The sequence below is a fragment of the Diospyros lotus genome, chromosome 9 (genome assembly GCF_014633365.1).
Source record: "Diospyros lotus cultivar Yz01 chromosome 9, ASM1463336v1, whole genome shotgun sequence".
NCBI lineage: Eukaryota > Viridiplantae > Streptophyta > Magnoliopsida > Ericales > Ebenaceae > Diospyros > Diospyros lotus.
Genome location: NC_068346.1, coordinates 12,737,938 through 12,755,420, shown reverse-complemented (window position 1 = coordinate 12,755,420; position 17,483 = coordinate 12,737,938). Strand labels below are relative to the sequence as shown.

At 36.4% G+C, this 17,483-nt stretch overlaps 2 protein-coding genes across 2 annotated transcripts; one reads left to right on the top strand and one right to left on the bottom strand.

The window, feature by feature from the left end:
• Window positions 1-701: 701 nt before the first annotated feature.
• On the top strand, window positions 702-2,874 carry LOC127810701 (pentatricopeptide repeat-containing protein At1g71060, mitochondrial). The gene has a single exon (XM_052350309.1). The coding sequence runs from the start codon at window positions 838-840 to the stop codon at window positions 2,539-2,541; it is 1,704 nt and encodes a 567-aa protein (XP_052206269.1). The 5' UTR covers window positions 702-837; the 3' UTR covers window positions 2,542-2,874.
• Window positions 2,875-3,756: 882 nt separating this feature from the next.
• Window positions 3,757-5,164, bottom strand: LOC127810700 (putative fasciclin-like arabinogalactan protein 20). The gene has a single exon (XM_052350308.1). It carries the CDS (start codon window positions 5,145-5,147, stop codon window positions 4,101-4,103), a length of 1,047 nt encoding a protein of 348 aa, XP_052206268.1. The 5' UTR covers window positions 5,148-5,164; the 3' UTR covers window positions 3,757-4,100.
• Window positions 5,165-17,483: the final 12,319 nt, after the last annotated feature.

The following is a 17,483-nucleotide window of genomic DNA, read 5'->3' as shown; positions in this document are numbered from 1 at the left end:
GAGACGCGTCCTAACTTTAAAGATTCTAATTAGTGATTTAGGGAGGTTTGTAACAACGAGAATTTGTTATGTTGTGGGCATTTAAGGCTCTTATTATTTTGTATGGCCATTGAGCCTAGAGTTATAAGATGTTGGGAATGTAATTAAATCTTATTTAAATTTTCACTGTTAAAAATGAAATGAGTTAAGTTTAATTTTATTTTATATCATCTATGTAAGGATCTTCTTTCGAGCATTCAGAAACGGGCCATACACAATTCACCTCTCTCCTAAAATTATCACTTGGGCCACAATTAAAAAATTAGAAAAAAACAAGGCATATGAGGCAAAATGCATACTAATGATACTCGAAGGGAATAAAAAATATTATTATTTTTGAGAAAGTTTAAATTACCTTTTCTTTTATGTTGGTGTGAAGGGAATAAAAAATATTATTATTATTAAAAAAAGTTGTAAAAATATATGAAATGAAAAATATTAACCACATTGACAATTAATACCCTTTTATACTTAATAAAAAGATAGTGTTTAGTTAAACTAGTGACAACCTTAAATATTTATAAAGTTATTAAGACTAATATTATCAATATAAAAAAATAAGATTTTTATAAATTCTTATTATATTCAATGTTCTTTATTTTGAAAAAGAAAAAAGGACAAAAATCACGTCTATTCATTTTCGTTGTAGTAACTGGCCCCTTCACCCGCAGCACACTGGAAATGAAACCCAAATTTGTCCCTCCCAACGCTTAGTCCGTGTATCAATTTTGACCCTTTCCTTCAAACCTCAGTATCAATTTGGGTCCGATTTGAGTATCTGTCACTTCCAATTTCCAAATGGTTCTTTTCCACAGTCGTCGGGTAGCAACTTCGTTTAGAAGAAACTGTCTTCTGATTCAGAAAGCTAAACTCAACAATACCGTCTTCCCCCATTCCTCTCTTCTCCGTATCACATCCAGCAGTGAAGTTTCCTCACTCAGCCCGCGTAGAAACCAAATACCGACTTCCCCTTCAAAGATTCACGTCCAAGATTCAGTTTCCTCTCACCCAAGTTCAGTTCTTCTGGTTTATAGAAATTTCAGCTTCCACAGATCAATCCTCGAACATCCGGCCAACATCCAATCTACCATTGATGCCGATGAGCAAAACCCACATGTCAAAAGCGGTCCAATTGCTGCTGAAGACGCGGAGAAACTCTGCAGAGTACTATCGAACCACCTCAGTTCTTCCGGCGTTGAATCTTCTTTGGATGGCACCGGCGTTGAGATCACGCCGGAGTTAGTTCTGCAAGTTCTGAAAAAGCTCAGCAACGCCGGCGTTCTGGCGCTAGCCTTTTTCCGATGGGCCGAGAAGCAGAGGGGTTTCAAGCATGGCACAGAGAGCTATAATGCTCTGATCGAAGCACTAGGGAAGATCAAGCAGTTCAAGATGGCTTGGGATTTGGTGCACGAGATGAAACAGAAGGGCCTGCTGACAAGGGAGACCTTTGCTTTGATTTCTCGGAGGTACGCCAGGGCGAGGAAGGTGAAAGAAGCCATTGAGGCGTTTGAGAAGATGGAGAAGTTTGGAATGAAACTAGAATTGCAAGATTTTAACAGACTGCTCGATATACTGAGCAAGTCCAGACACGTTGAGCGTGCGCACCAGGTGTTTGATAAATGGAATAACAGAAAGTTCAAGCCCGATATCAAGTCCTACACGATACTGTTGGAAGGGTGGGGGCAGAAACAGAATTTGCTGAGATTGGATGAAGTTTATCGAGAGATGAGGGATGATGGGTTTGAGCCGGACGTGGTGACTTATGGAATCCTCATCAATGCTTATTGCAAGGCTAAGAAATATGATGATGCAATTCGGGTGTTTGATGAGATGGGAAGGAAGAGGGTCGAGCCCACTCCCCATATATACTGTACTCTGATCTATGGGTTGGGTTCTGAGAAGAGGCTGAGTGAAGCTCTCAGGTATTTTGAGCTCTCCAAGTCTAGCGGTTTCACCCCAGAGGCGCCCACTTATAATGCGCTTGTGGGATCGTATTGCTGGTCAGAGCGGATGTATGATGCATATAAGGTGGTGGATGAGATGAGACAGTTTGGGGTCGGTCCAAATTCCCGAACATTCGATATAATTTTGCATCACCTTGTGAAGACTCGAAGGACAAAAGAAGCTTACTCTGTTTTCCAGAGGATGAGCACTGAGGGATGTGAGCCGACTGTGTGTACATATGAGATCATGGTTAGGATGTTCTGCAATGAGGAGCGAACTGATATGGCGGTGAGGGTTTGGGATCAGATGAAAGCCAAGGGAGTCCTTCCCGGGATGCATATGTTCTCGACACTGATAAACGCGTTGTGCCATGAGGACAAACTGGATGGAGCCTGCAAATATTTTGAGGAGATGTTGGATCTGGGCATTAGGCCTCCTGCCTATATGTTCAGTAATCTGAAAAAGTCTCTACATGATGAGGGTAGGAAGGACACCGTTCTTATGTTGGTTCAGAAGATGGACAAGCTGAGAAAAACTCCAATAACAATCGATTCTTGAGGTGATGTGATAATATTGAATTTTGGTAATTACTAGACATGTCCCCCAAGTGCGTCATCTACAAGAATTTTGGGTACTCACTACTCATTGACGCCAAAGAGCAGGTAGGAAGCACTATGTTTTAACAATCCAAAGTGGTATTAACATCTACTTTCTCCCTCCTTTCTTTCAACTGTGTTGAAGATATTTTTGATAATCCAGTTTGTTTACCATTTTATGGAGCTCACGGTTTCAGGAGCGTCAGGCACTCGGTAGCTTCTATAGGGGATAGTTTGCACTGCTTTTTAATTTTTTTATTTTTTTTGGCATAAGTAGATAGTTCGACTGTTTTTTATCTTTTATAAGCAAATTTGCACTGTTAAAATGCAAATAAAAAAGGGAAAATTAACCGTTGTGAGTTTAAGTAGTTTATAATTTGCCGGTAGAAAATAACAATAATAAAGTTTTGTTTTCTACTAGTGTTGGTGTTTTGCAGTTAGTTTGCTGAGACAACTAATATCTTAAAAATAGTGAATGTTTTTTACTGGGGAAGTCACAATCTTATTCCAATTGCGAAAAGTTTCAGAACAGCTTCTATGAAGTGATTAATGTCAAAGGCTATCCTGTAATGTTGAACAAGACTTTGGCCAAAGATTGGTGGTGTGTTGCAGAGTTACATACTAATTAAACAGTATGGCACTAGTTGACAACAGCAAAGTTTATCCACATAATGTAACTTTTTGAAAGATCTTAAACTGCAAGTGTCTTAAACAAGGAGATTTGAGAAGATACCGCTCTAAAGGAGGAAACCAACGAATATGCATACAGTTGCATGTGAAGAGCAAGTAGTATGCACCTAGAAAAACAAAAATGCGAGTAGTATGTTTATTAAGACGAACTTCTTTCATCCCCCTTTATAGGGGTAAGTGGTATTTTTGCAAGGCCATTCAGTCAAACTAATCTCTCTTTTATTCTCCAACAAGTTGCTAGCAGGAGTATGTGGCTTCACTGGTGTTAGATCATCTATTACACAGAATTGAACCTTATGAATTCAATACGACAAGGTGATGTAATAGGCTCCTGGTTATGTGGAGATAAATTGCAAGTTTAAAATGATTTTCTTGTAATAATCTGCATCGATAAAACTTCTGAATCATAATTGCAGTTTTCCTTATTTATCAGCTGAATGGTTCTTCAAACTAATAATAGGAGCAAACTTAAAGCAACACGAGTTCTTAGAAATTTGAGAAGTGGAACAGACTTCGATTTAACGATTCTTTCACTTTTCCTCCCCCATATACATCTGATATACAGCTAAAATAGGCTGCTACAAAATCACAAGCAGTTCCAAAAGAGAATACGGTCAAGTGAGACTACTGATAACATCCATGTCTCTAAAGCATGTCCAAATTTCGGTAAGGTATGATACGGTGAAACGAAGAAATAGAACTAGCTATGACGCTATTTACCAGAAAGAGGATCTCCATACACCCATTCACTCGGTGGGGCATAAAAGGAAATAATAGGTTGCAGAATTCTAATTCAGAGAACTTACAGGCAGCATCGTAGCCATTATGTGCTCAAAACTCGGTACGGTCGGGAGTGAGCTTCTCTTCCTTCTCCTCCTCCTCGAGGCCAAATTCAGATGAGGCTTGCGGTACTTGCTCTGGTGTTTCTGGTTGCTCGATGACTTCATGAACGCCGTGAACAACAAGCCAATCACTAAAATACATGTCCGGAAATGTCAGCGGAACTTCATTTAACATCAGTAGATCATTGAATTTTGAAATTCTGATGGTAAATCCGTCCAAAAACGTCCTCAATACTGTCCCGTCTTGGAAATTATTCAGATCTGTCCAGGTGAGCTTGCAAGGAACAACATGTCGAAGAAGCAGCGACGAGTATGCACTAAAATTACCGGCAAATTCAAGCATCACATCATCTATAGGGGCAAACACTGTCAGCTCCGACCGATCAAGAAAACCTAGTAACTGCATATCGAGAAACGACGCCATAACAGAGTAGCCTCTGGTTCTCATCATTCTAGACGCTTCATCAAACGAATAACCGCCAGACGAAGTAATTTCAGCAGCTTCAGAGACCACGCATCGGAGATCAGGGCTAGGGCTCTGAGCCGGCGACGAAACCTTGAAATTCGGATCGAAGAACATGTCAATCCCGAACACGACCAACGATCCATCATCGAATATTGGCGATCCATTAATTGTGACATTGTTGAGCAAAACTTGCTGGCTGTTATCGATCGTGGTGACGATCAAGGAGTTTCCGGGGGACAAGGTGGGGATCTTGGTGCCGAAGGGCAGGGAGCGGAGGCTTTCAAGGGAGAAGGCGAGCGGAGCGAAGTGGAACTGAAGGAGAGAGAGCGACGGCTGTCCAGATTGGGCGAAAGCGGCGTCGGAGGGAGAGAATATGGTGGCAGACTGCTGCTGCGGGGTCAGGATGGTCGGCGAGACGAGTTCCAGTGTTAACGCCATGGAGACGAAGCCGGAGTTAGAGAGGATCTCGGCGGCGTTGATCACGGCGTTCGAGGACAGCGCAGAGGATATAGGAAACAGAAGCAGGACGATGAGAGAGAGGAGAAGAAGAAGTTGAGTCCGTTTCGCCATTGATGGCACCAAGTCACTCTCTGTGTATGACTACTGCTCCTCAGCAGGAGAACAGAGACGGTGGTTAATTATACGTGGTGTTGGTGTTTGCGGGAAGCACAGACACGTGGATCTTCACTATTTGTTAGTTCAGGCGGGCTGTTGCATTTTCCGTTTTTGAGGCGCATTTACCAAAACAGCCCTACTTATTCAATGCAAACACCAATAAAAAATTACGGGTTGCCATTTATGTGAATTCTCAAGTCTTAACAGTTGATTGTTTCTAACAAATTTAAAGAGGTTAAAATTCATTCAACCCTTCAAAATTTATAGTTTATAATATTTAATTCTTTTATAATTTTATCTTTAATCGATAATCTCTTATGACTTTATTTTATCAAAAAATTATATTTAAAAGTTGAAAAAAATAACCATAATTATAAATAATCTTAAATAATTATACATAATTTTATTATTACAAATAATTTAAAAATAAAAATAAAAAACTTGCTTTTAAGTGAAAGAAAGTGTCGCAATTAGTGATATAAGAGGAAAAATAGAAGCATAAATATAACTAATTGAAATTAGAAGCATAAATATAATGTTTGAAAATTCAAACAAATATTGTATTTATTGAGAAAAAAATTTAAATAATTATGTATTTGAAAATTCATTTAAAAATCATATTTATTGAGAAAAAAAAGAAAATGGAATTCTTTTGAGATTGTTTTGCTTTCATAATTCAAAGATAGAAAGACTAATTTACTTTTGTAATTCAAAAATAAATTAAATTTGGCTAAAATTATATACTAATTGATTTTTGTACTTCTTTGAAGATATATTGAGAGTTTATTAGACTTTAAAGACTAATTAAAGTTAATGATTATATTTTCACACTTTCCCTTTAACTTTTATTTCTCAAATCATCAACTAACTTCACTTTTCTCCATTTAAAAGTAAGTTTGGCATTTTCTTTTAATTGGTTTATAATAATAGACTTAAGTGTAATTGTTTAAACTTAATACAGACATTTTGTTTTTTTTTTTTTTTCAGACATGTAAATTTAGTTTTTTATTAGAAAATTCTGTCAAATGTGATTATTGGTTAAAAATAAAACTATAAAGAGGTTAAATCTTCCAAATTACAAATTTTGAGAGATTTTAGTCATTTAAAGATAAAAATAAAATCTATTTATTTACTGTCATGTATTTGAAAGTAATGCAGGATTGAATTGTGGTATTACATTAATATAATAATTAGTATAACAATACAATTGCTTAAAAAATTATCTCATGTTCTCTCTCATCTTCCTATTAATGTCAAAAATTATCTCATGTTTTCTCTTATTTTCATATTAATGTCCTAGGTTGCACGAAAATAAAAATAAAAAATATTTTCAATACAAAAATTGAAATGGAGAAATAACATTTTTCCCCAAAAGTAAGAAATAAAAATGCGAGATAAAGTATAGAAAAAATATAAATATTTTTTTGTAAATATATTTTTAATATAAAAAATAGTTATTCAATCTAAAAGTAAACATAGATTATTTCCATAATGCATTCAAGTAAACATAAATATAAAATTCATAATACATTCAAACAAACATAAATATAACTTTCATAATACATTCAAACAAACATAAATTTAACTTCCATAATGCAACATCACACTAGAAATAAAAGCATGAACTTACAATTATAGATAAAAATCACGACAAGCTGAGCACTGAGTAATCAAATTGATAGCAATAAGAGGGAGCAACTGAGCACCAATTACCAAACAACCAAATCGACGGCAACACAAGCACCGAGCATGGAGCAATTGGCCATGAGAGGTGTTGAGCCAACTTGCTTATATTAATTAAGTTTTGATGATTAACAAAAATATTTTTATGATATAAATGTATTTTTTTCATATAAAAAAATAAATTTATTTTGAATTAAAGGTGGATTGTCTTTAAACATATTTCCTTTTTTTGATCATTTATGTTTCAAAAGTTTATGTTTGAATTTTCATTTATTGATAAATATTTTTATTACTTATACAAAAAGTATATTTATTTTGAATTAAAGAAGAATTACTTTTAGATATGTTTTCTTTTTCTCATACAAAAAATAAATTTATTTTGAATTAAAGATAATTGATTTTAGACATGTTTTCTCTTACTTATGCAAAAGTAAATTTATTTTGAATTAAAGGAAATTGCTTTGAGACATGTTTTCTTGTTTTAATCATTTATGTCTCAAAAACTTATATTTGAATTTTCAAATCTTGATTTCTCATGCAAAAAGTAAATTTATTTTGAATTAAATGTAAGACATGTTTTTTTTATTATTTGAGAAAGTCTAAACATTTTTTTAAATTTCAAACTTCATATTAACCATTTCTTTAGTGGCTAAAATGCTTATAAATACCCCTCAAACTCATTTTTTGAGTATCCATATCCATTGCACATATTGCACATCAAAATCTCCCCAAAACTCTCAAGCTAATTTTCAAGCATTCCAAGGCTTTCAAAGATTCATTGTTCATCTACCGAAGAGCCACAAGGTAAGAAAAGAAAAAGAGATCGCAAAACTGAATCCAATCTTCTCCATTCAAACCGAGGTCACTGTTTATTTATTTATTTAAATATTATTATCTTGTATAATTTATTCTTAATTGCTTATTTGTGTTCGAGTATGGACAAATTATTTGTAACATTTAAATTACTATTGTGGATTGTATAGGTTTTCTAAAACCGTTAAAATCTAGATGAATCTAGTTTTCAAAGTAAGCTATGGAGAAAACCTTGGTGTTGGTGGTTTTCCTAAAACCCATTGTAATCTAGGAGTATATCTAATTTTCAAGTGAGCTAGTGTGAAAACCTTGGTGAGATTAGTGGAACCCCAAGAGTGGTTGAGACCTTGGGAGAGTGGAGTAGGTATGTGTAGAGACACCGAACCACTATAAATTGTCTTATGCCTCATTTATTTATTCTTGCTATATCTTGTGGCTTGAAATTTATTAATCTCAAACTTACATATACATAGTTATAAAATCTTAATTTGTTTAAAATTAAATAACAAGAATTTAATTACAAGAAAATAATTTATATATATTCTTAGAGAAAATAATTAATCAATAATAACGTGTCTAAAAGTAATTCTCCTTTAATTCAAAATAAATATATTTTTTTTATGAATAATAAAAATATTTATCAATAAATAAAAATTCAAACATAAACTTTTGAAACATAAATGATCAAAAGAAGGAAACATATTTAAAGACAATCCACCTTTAATTCAAAATAAATTTACTCTTTGTACCAACTTTTAATTCAAAATAAATTTATTTTTTTTATATGAGAAAGAAATACATTTATATCATAAAAATATTTTTGTTAATCGTCAAAACTTAATTAATATGAGCAAGTTGGCTCAACAAGAGGGAATGACGTCGACGACAAGTAAGATTCAGATTCTTGACCTCAAAGTTGAGAGAAATTAAGGCTAAAGGCGAGGTGTGAGTTAGTGAAGAGAAGGAGAAAAGTTAAGAATATTATATATATGTATATATATATTTGCTAGTTAGAGATAGAATTGCTTTTGTCTCTAACTAGATTTGATCACCAGCATTGCTTTTCAATAGTTTTCATTAATTGCGAAACACCCCGAAATGTTTCTAAAATTATAGAAACGACCCAAAAAATATTTCTAGCCATTTTTAACATGTTCAAATCAAGAAACGTTTGGAAACTCTAAAATAAGGTCTCCGATTCGTTTTTGTGCATAGGAGTTAATGCCTTTGTTTTTTCTCCACAACAAAAATAGATAAGTTTTGTAAAGATAAAAGAATTTTAAATTGTATCATTTGAGATATTTGAAAAAAACACATGATAAATGATAATGGCAAGCCCTTCAATGTTATGTCATGAGTTTAGGGTTACAATTGAGTCGAACTTTGCTAAGCTTGGCTAGACTCAACAAATATGAGCTCAAGCTTAAGCTTAACTCATTAATTCAGTTGACGGGCCGAGTTTGGGGTCACCCTCGTGCTCGAGCTCGCTAAAGCCTAACAAGCCTGAACTCGAGCTCGGGCTCAAGTTCAAATTTGTCAAATTTTTATTTAAAACAAAAACTTAATAAACTGATGTGCAATAAGAATATCAACAAATGTCAACCTGATAATCAATAAATATAATATCAACATAATAATCAAATAATAATAATTTCACAAATTATAACAAACATAATTGGTTCACCATGCAATAACATAATCAAATTACTTGTCTAATTGTTTTCAAAATACAAACATAATCAGAATTACAAAACAACAAAGATGTTTTCAATTTAACTTCAAACTAGTTGCTCCAAATATCAACCTATAATTTGAAATTGCAAAATTAATTAGTAATCACAATTATATATCAAATCACATATATCAACCTATAATTAAAATGCCTCCAAGAATCAATATATAGTTGTATATATAATGTAGGTTTTGTTTCTTAAATTGAATATACTTGCTAAAGTTTCCCTCTATCTTGTTCTATCTTTGGCGTTGATTTAGTTCTTTCTTTCTTTCTTTCTTTTTTATTTCTTGTCGCTTCATCTATTCTGAGCATGTTGTTTCCTATTTTGCATTTTATGATGGGAACGACTGAATGGATCCTTCATTTGATTACTATTTTTTTGCTAGAGTTCCCAGATTTGTTTCATTTGTTTTTTCGTTGTTTCCTACTTTTTTCATTTCTTGTTGTCATGGGTCTACCATTCTAAGGGCATCTCCAACTAGCACCATGCTACTTGTACATTGAGGTTTTCACCTTGGGCTACACCTAGACACACAAATGACTAAAATGCCCTCACAAAAATTACAAATTTGCTTCCTCTGCCCTTAGCTGCCTTTTCTCTCATCTCTCTCCCCTTCTTCCCATAGTCGCTCGTTGCAATCGTTGATCGTCGCCTTCGCCTCGCGTTGACCACTGGGTCGCATTTCCTCAGGCCAACCATCGCCTCGCCTCTCCTTGCTCAGACCATCCGTGATGGTCTGTGCAAGGAGAGATTGATGTTTTACTCTTGTTTTTCTCTTGTATTTAGTTTTTTTGATGAAAAATATCAAATGGTTTTATACTCTAAATTAAAGTATATGACTTGGAAACAAAAATCAATTTCAAGTAATTTCAAGTACCTTTGTGAAAATGAAAACCAAATGATCTATAATTTTCTATAGATGGAGATTTGCACAAATAAATATTAAGATTTAAACAAATCTCCTAAATGATTTTTACAAATTGGTTTTAAATCATTGGATAAAAATATGTGTATTATAGTTTTTTCTTTTGTATCATATTAGCTGGAAAAACATATTTTAAGTATTATAGTATTTTGTGTATCAAAATGAACTAAGAAATGTTATTTCTCTAAGTTTAAAAGATTAACACATTATAAGGAGACATATAAGAAAATGTTTTCATTTTGAAAAGCTATCTCCCGATATTTTGACAACTAATATTCATTATTGTTAAAACGATTTTTAATGAATTTTTCAATAAATAAAAGGTATGTATCTTGAGAGTGATAAATTTGCTAAAACCTGAGTTTGTAATAAAACCAAAATTTTATTTTCTTATGGTTATGAATTTTGATTTTTTAAATATTTTTATTGAATCCAAATAAGGTGTACTTTTTTATTTACATTTATGGATTAAAGTAGATGGAAGGTAAAATATAAATTAAAGAAATGTAAATACGTTGTAATGTATTGTATCTTCAAGTCTTCATCTATCAACAAAACCTCTTCAAACTGTCGACTAAGCGCTTCATCTGTCGACTATATGCATTGCATATGTCAACTATCTCTATTGCTTCTGTCGACTAATGCTTCATTTTGTCGACTATCAGAGTATAAAAACTTAATTCTGTTAACTATCTTCATTCTTCGGTTTTCTTGGAAATCTTTCTAAGCCTTACTCTGTCAACTAACTTCTTTAATTTGTCGACTAACAGAATCAATCAATTGATTCTGTTGACAGAATGATTGAATTTATCGACTAAGTCTTGTATTAATGCTCAATCTGTCGACTAACTCGTTTCTTCTATCGACAGTTTGTTTCGCAGAAAACTTTAAACGGCTAGTTTTCTCTTAGATCTTTTGGAATGCCTATAAATACAACTCGAGGATGATCAATAAAAAGCTAATGGATGGGAATGAGTTGATCTGAAAATTACAAATCTTTTTATTCGAGCTTACAAGAGTTTGGGCTTTCATTGTTATATATTTCTCTCCAAGGCTTCGTTCTATCCTTGTAAAGTTATTCTTAAGTCTTGTTTTCATTGTGAGAGAACTTGTAACTAAGAGTGTTAACTCTTAGTTTCTCTCTTTCATTTGTATCATTCTTATTTTCTTAACTTGTTGTACTAGAGGACTTGCTCTTTAAAGTAAGGGGTTGAAATACCTAGCTAGGTGTTAGAGGGCTTGCTTGTATAAGCAAGATGTTTGGAATTTTCTAGTCTTGGACTAGAGGGCTTACTTGGTTAAGTAGGAGGTTTTAGTGGATTGTTTGCAAAATCTTTAGTGATGAGCTAAGGTAATGGACTAAGCTTGGTTAAGCCGAACCACTATAAATCCTTGTGCTCTCTTGTGCTTATATTTTTTGATCTATTTATCTTTCCAAGCATTTCATTATTCCTCACTTGATTCACATATTCATCTTTGTAAATTTACATTTATCATTTTATGTGCTTTATGTTTTAAATCACTAAAACCCTAATTTGTATCAAAAAGTTTTTCAAATTCTATTAAGTTTTTAAATTACCCAATTCACCCCTCATCTTTGGTGTGCGCCATAGGATTTCAAACCTATCAAGGCGAGGCAGTGGTCAACAGAAGGTGAGGCAACACAACGATCGACGAGAGGCGAGGTGAAGGTGGCAATCGACGACTGCAGAGGGCAACCATGGGAAGAATGGGAGAGAGAAAGTAGACAAAGGCAGCGGAAACAAATTTGCAATTTTTGTGAAGACATTTTGGTCATTCGTGCCCTTAGGTGTAGCCTAATGTGTAACCCTCAGTGTACAAGAAGCATTGTTCTTGGTGCAAAACTTGCACCACTACATCTCCAACCCAACACTATTTTCGGCACCAAATTTGGAATTGTGAATAGTGTTCTGGTCATTTGGCCCATTTTTTGTGCAAAACTTTTTTTCCCAATTTGTCCCTAAATTTCAACTACCCAAAAATTGTAATTCCTTTCATAACACATTCTATATTTTTACAAACCTTTTAATTTTATGATTAAAAATTTACTCTTTTACCTTAATGATAAAAATTTAATCTTTTAAATGTAATGATAAAAAAAAACTTAATTCTTATTTTATCCCTTTTTATATATTTACATCTCATATCGTTTAATTACCAATATTTTTAATGCTTGTAATAAATTATGAAATTACCTAACACATATAATTATCAAACAATAATTAATAACTACTCAACACACTTAAATAAAATTAGTCATTAAAAATAAAATACAATCGTCACAATCGTGATTATTAATAATTTTTCTTTTTTTAACATTTACTACTAGATATCTTTTCGTTAAAAATATGTAATTTGTACTTATTAATTTTAGTAGTCAAATAGAATAAGAAATAAATAAACTTTTAAATTAAACAATAGTTGAGATTCTTGAGAATTACAAAAATAAAAAAAGGATGAAAACAGTGTAAACAGTGTTACTTTGCACCAAATTTGATGCAGTGGATTAGCAATGATTTTTAAGATGGTGTGAAAGTAGCACCAAATTTGAGAAATGGGTTGTAGATGACAACAAGTTCATTCTTTCATGTAAATAGTAAATAAGATAGATTTGTATTTATTTACAAAGATGTGTATTTTGGCTATACTTTAGAGTAATAGAGGTGAGGGCTGTGAGAATGGCGAGAGTTGTAATATCCCCAATTAATTAAATGAAATGAAATTAATTAAATTAATTAATTTGTTTAAAATTTGAGGTAGTGCGCGTGTGCTATGCATCAAAAGAAATTGAAGCTTCTTGAAGCTTCTGGCGAGATGAAGAAACAGAGAGTGAGAGATAGAGGGAGCGAGCAAAGAGAGCTCGCGAGAGATTGCGAAGGAGAGAGCTCAGTCGAGAGGGAGAGATCGAGATTGAGAGAGTGAAAAAGAGAGATGGAACGAGGGAGAGAGGAAGGTGGCAGCCATGGAAGCTCCGAGTGAAGCTCGGCCATGGCAGCCGAGCAACCAACAGCGGTGGCAAAGGCAGTGCAGCGGGCTGCGTCCGTGGCTCGGTGGCGGTCGGGGAAGACGGCCGCGATGGCCGGCGTCGGGAAGAGCAGCCGCAGAGGCGGCTGGGCATGGCCGCGAGGTGGCTGTGCATAGGGTGCTGGTTTAGCCGCGAGAAGAAGAAGAAGAAGAAGAAGAAGAAGAAGCAAAAGAAAGAAAAAGATGAGGAAGAAGAAAAGAGAAGAAGGAGATGCAGGCGCGCAGGGAACAATGGGCGCGAGAAGGAGGAGAAGAAAGGAAGAAGAAGAAGAAGAAGAAGAAAAGGGAGGAAATAAAGAAAAGAAAAGAGAAGAAAGAAAAGAAAACAAGGAAATGATTTAATTCGCATCGGGAGCGTAAGAGAGGCTGAAAGCAGCTATTTTCAGGCAAGCTCCTAACCCTCTCTTCATGATCTTTAATTCCCGTGATAGACCTCGTGATTTCCTGTATTTTATCCTCTCTCTTACTTTAATTCGGCACCTAGTCTTATTTGTTGAGTTATTATTCATTTATTTTAATTTAAATAAATCCGAGACTTCTAGAGTTTTATTCGTTGAGTGCCTATGGGGGTTTGTATTGCCCCCACTCCTTTTGGGAATGATGCTGAACCAGCCTGGGAACTAGGTTCCTAGACGTGCGGGTTTATTTACGATTTTATCGAGTTTATTTACAGTTTTTTTCGGATTTATTTATGGTTCGATTAGAGCTATCGAGCAGTAGGGTAAGGGTCGGTTGTTGGTGACGTTGGGGTAGACTATTGTACAGCCCTGAAGTGGACCGTCGGGTGGACACTCCTAGTCACTGGCTGTTGACCGGTGCCGGACACTGCTGACTAGCTCTACCAGTATGTGATTTACTACGTGTTTAGATTTATTATATTACTGTTCATGATTTGATATGCACATGGGTGCGGGTTGCATGTTGGGGTATTCATTTATTGAGTATGCTTGGACACGGACATTCTAGTTTGGTTAGGTTGCATCTGGCACGAGCATATGTATCGCGTGTGGTTTACTATGTGGGCAGAGCATAGCCTGATGCCTGGATGTATGGGTGCCGGTGTATCATGTTGATGCTCACTACGCCATTGCATTGTTATGTGCATTGCATGGTTACTGGTAGTATTTAGTTCTCAGACGGGAGTACCGTTCCGAGGGTGCCTTTGGCTCGGATGTCAGGAGTACCGACATGGACGGGGGACGGGAGTACCGACCCGGGACAGCGCGCGCAGGTTTGTTGGAGTTACATGTTGCCTTTCAGGGCAGCGGCAGGTTGGTATGGGACTTGGGTGCCAGGTGTCTTGTGTGGGTCCCAAGGACTGGTATGTGTTTTTATTATGCTATGCTATTGTGTTGTAGCGTCTCATGGCTTGTGTGTGCCTGGGGGTTTATTCTGGGAGAAGTTTATTGGCTTTGTGTAGCCTTCAGACTTTCTTTCTTTATGCTTGCTGAGTCTCTCGACTCACCTTGCCTTCCATCATTCCAGGTAGAGGCAGCGTGGGCCATGGCAAGGGAGTTAGCTTCTAGTGGCAGAGTCGGTACGGTGTACAGACAATCTTGTCAGTCTCGGTCAACTCTGATAGTTGAGTAGGATTTACTCTATTATTTTGTACTGTGCCAGGTCTTTCCTTGAGTCTCGTGTATGTCGGCACAGGAGTCTGTTTTCATTTATTAATCTTTTGACCGCTGTGCCAGCGGTGTTCCCGTAGTGCATGCATGTGTTTAACTTTGCTTCCGTTGCTCTCATTTTTGAGTATGCATGCCAGGGTGGTTTTGACTTGTGGTTCATTTTTTCTCCTCCCGTAGGGGCTCTCGTTCGGGTGGTCCGGGTAGTTGGGGATATCCGGGCGGGGTGCTTACATTGTTGGTATCAGAGCGTAGTTTAAGTCAATTTTGTGGGACAAGTTCCTGTACACGAAGGTTGTCGGGTAGAGTTAGTGAAGACTTGGTAAATCGAATAGGGTCAGGCTGTGTCAAGTTGAGTTGCTGATTCGTGTGAGAGATTGTGTCCTAATTTATGTTCGTGCAAGGGTGATAAGTGCACGTTAGGATGGGGAGGCAGGCAAGACGAAGAGGAGTACCTAGTGAGTTATATGTATAGGCTTGACGAGTTATTTCAAGAGTCGATTCATGAGATCTTTTGGGGATTGTCGGAGAGACAAGTCCTGTTCGCTCGTGAGCACATGAATGACATGTGAAGGCAGTTGACTGAAGTAATGATGAATGATGTGAGTCTTCATTTCCATTATGATATTTTTGCCAGGGCTATGAGGTAACAAGTTGCCATTTGGGAGCCTTGCCAGGGATCGGTATAGGATGTGCTTAGGATTGGAGCACTACTTGACACTCAATCCTTCCAAGCTACTGTGAGGGTGTCGTTATAGCCACTGGAGAGACCTGTTGGACCCAGCTCTAGCGTAACTAGCTTTGAGGACTTAACTTACCTAGTAGATGAAGCTACCTCGGTTGTCAGGGGTGATGAGGTGAGTTCTAGTTAGTATGATTAGGAGGGGGTCATAATGCAAATGTGTGGTTGTAAATTATGAGTTTTGTAAGGATGAGAATTGCGTGAGAAGCATCATGTGCAATGTTGAAAGGTATTATGTAATGAGATGTATTTCGTAAACTTATGAGCTTTGGGACCTTAGGAATCAAGTAGTTGTTGCCATTAGCAAAGAGTGTCCTAGTGACCTGATGTGAAGAAGAGTATGACCTGGGAAGTCACAGGTTTGACCTGCGATGGACATTCGGTTGCGAACTGTGTTCGCTAAGGCCGAGTAGACCGAACACCTGATTTGTGATGGACTTGTTGGGTCCCTAATCATTATCTATTAGTGATGCGAATTAGAGATGACACGTACCTCGTTTGAGGAAAGTAATTAAGGGAACTTTTAAAGCTGCATTTAGGGCGTACGTTGCTCATGATAAGGGTGTGTATAGCTAGATGATTTGTCAGGCTAACTTTGGGATGTTTTTTAATTATTGCTTGTCGTACTTGTACGACCGCTATAAGTTTGTGGCCATGCCATTTGGGGCTAACCGACACCTTCGGAGTATTTATGATTTGGTCGGGACCGATGACAGAGATATAGGTTTGGAGCTTCCTTAGTCTCGCCAAGCGTTGCAGATGCCCTACAAAAAGCTTGTGTTAATTTCATAAGAGATGAGGTCGTGGTAGCATGTAAGCTGGAGGTCCATGATTGGATTTTACCAGGAGTGGTACGGAAAGGTCCCCCCATGTGGGAATGTGCTGTAGTAGTTCGATGGTTAATGGTAGATCTATAGGTATCGAGATGTGTGCCTGGTGCAAATGTATTTATGATAAGTTTGGGGTCGAGCTTACCCCAAGAGAGATCTATGATGGAAATTTATTGAGGGATTATTACGGAATTGTGGACTTGGAGTTTACAGCGGTTATGCTGTTTGGAGATTTATCATCATTACCTAGATTTGGTATAGGTGTTTAGTTCTCACAGGTGGAGTGGAGTACAGGCGGCGTCGCGGTTGGCATGACGAAGGACTAAGGTTGTGAGATGCTGTAATTAATGGGTAAGGCAAAGGTGGTAATTGATGTTTTTGGCCATCGTGGAGCATCCGTGGAGTAAAGTGAATTAGAAATAAGAAAACCCCTTTACGTTTGATGTTGTGGGAGATACCCGGGGTGTATGGTCAGGACCGGAGTTAGTTGTATACCTAAGTAGCTGTTGGGTTCTGTTGTAAGGATAGTGGTTGCTATGAGTACGCTCGGTACTGATCACGAACCACATACCCTAGGGTCGATTATTGATCGGTTGAGGGGATGAGACCTCTCTGGGTGTTGGTCAAGTGGTTTAGCGACGAAAGTATCAGATGGCATGTTATGCCAGTCAAAAAAATACTTAACCCACATCTTTAAGTTGCTCTTCGTTTTTTAGGAGGCCTATGAGATACCTTGTGGACTAGATAGCTACTGGTACGGTGAGTTGCTTTTAGTCGAGCAGACTTCAGAGCAGATAACACCGGTTCTAAAGATCGAGTCCCAGCTACCGTATAAAGCCTTGAGGAGGTCAAGATTTGTACTTAGCGATCGAGATAAGGTGTGCCCAATTAG

Bases quoted from the DNA above. Each gene is read 5' to 3' on its own strand.
- LOC127810701 (XM_052350309.1), top strand. From the start codon at position 838: ATGGTTCTTTTCCACAGTCGTCGGGTAGCAACTTCGTTTAGAAGAAAC.
- LOC127810700 (XM_052350308.1), bottom strand. From the start codon at position 5,147: ATGGCGAAACGGACTCAACTTCTTCTTCTCCTCTCTCTCATCGTCCTG.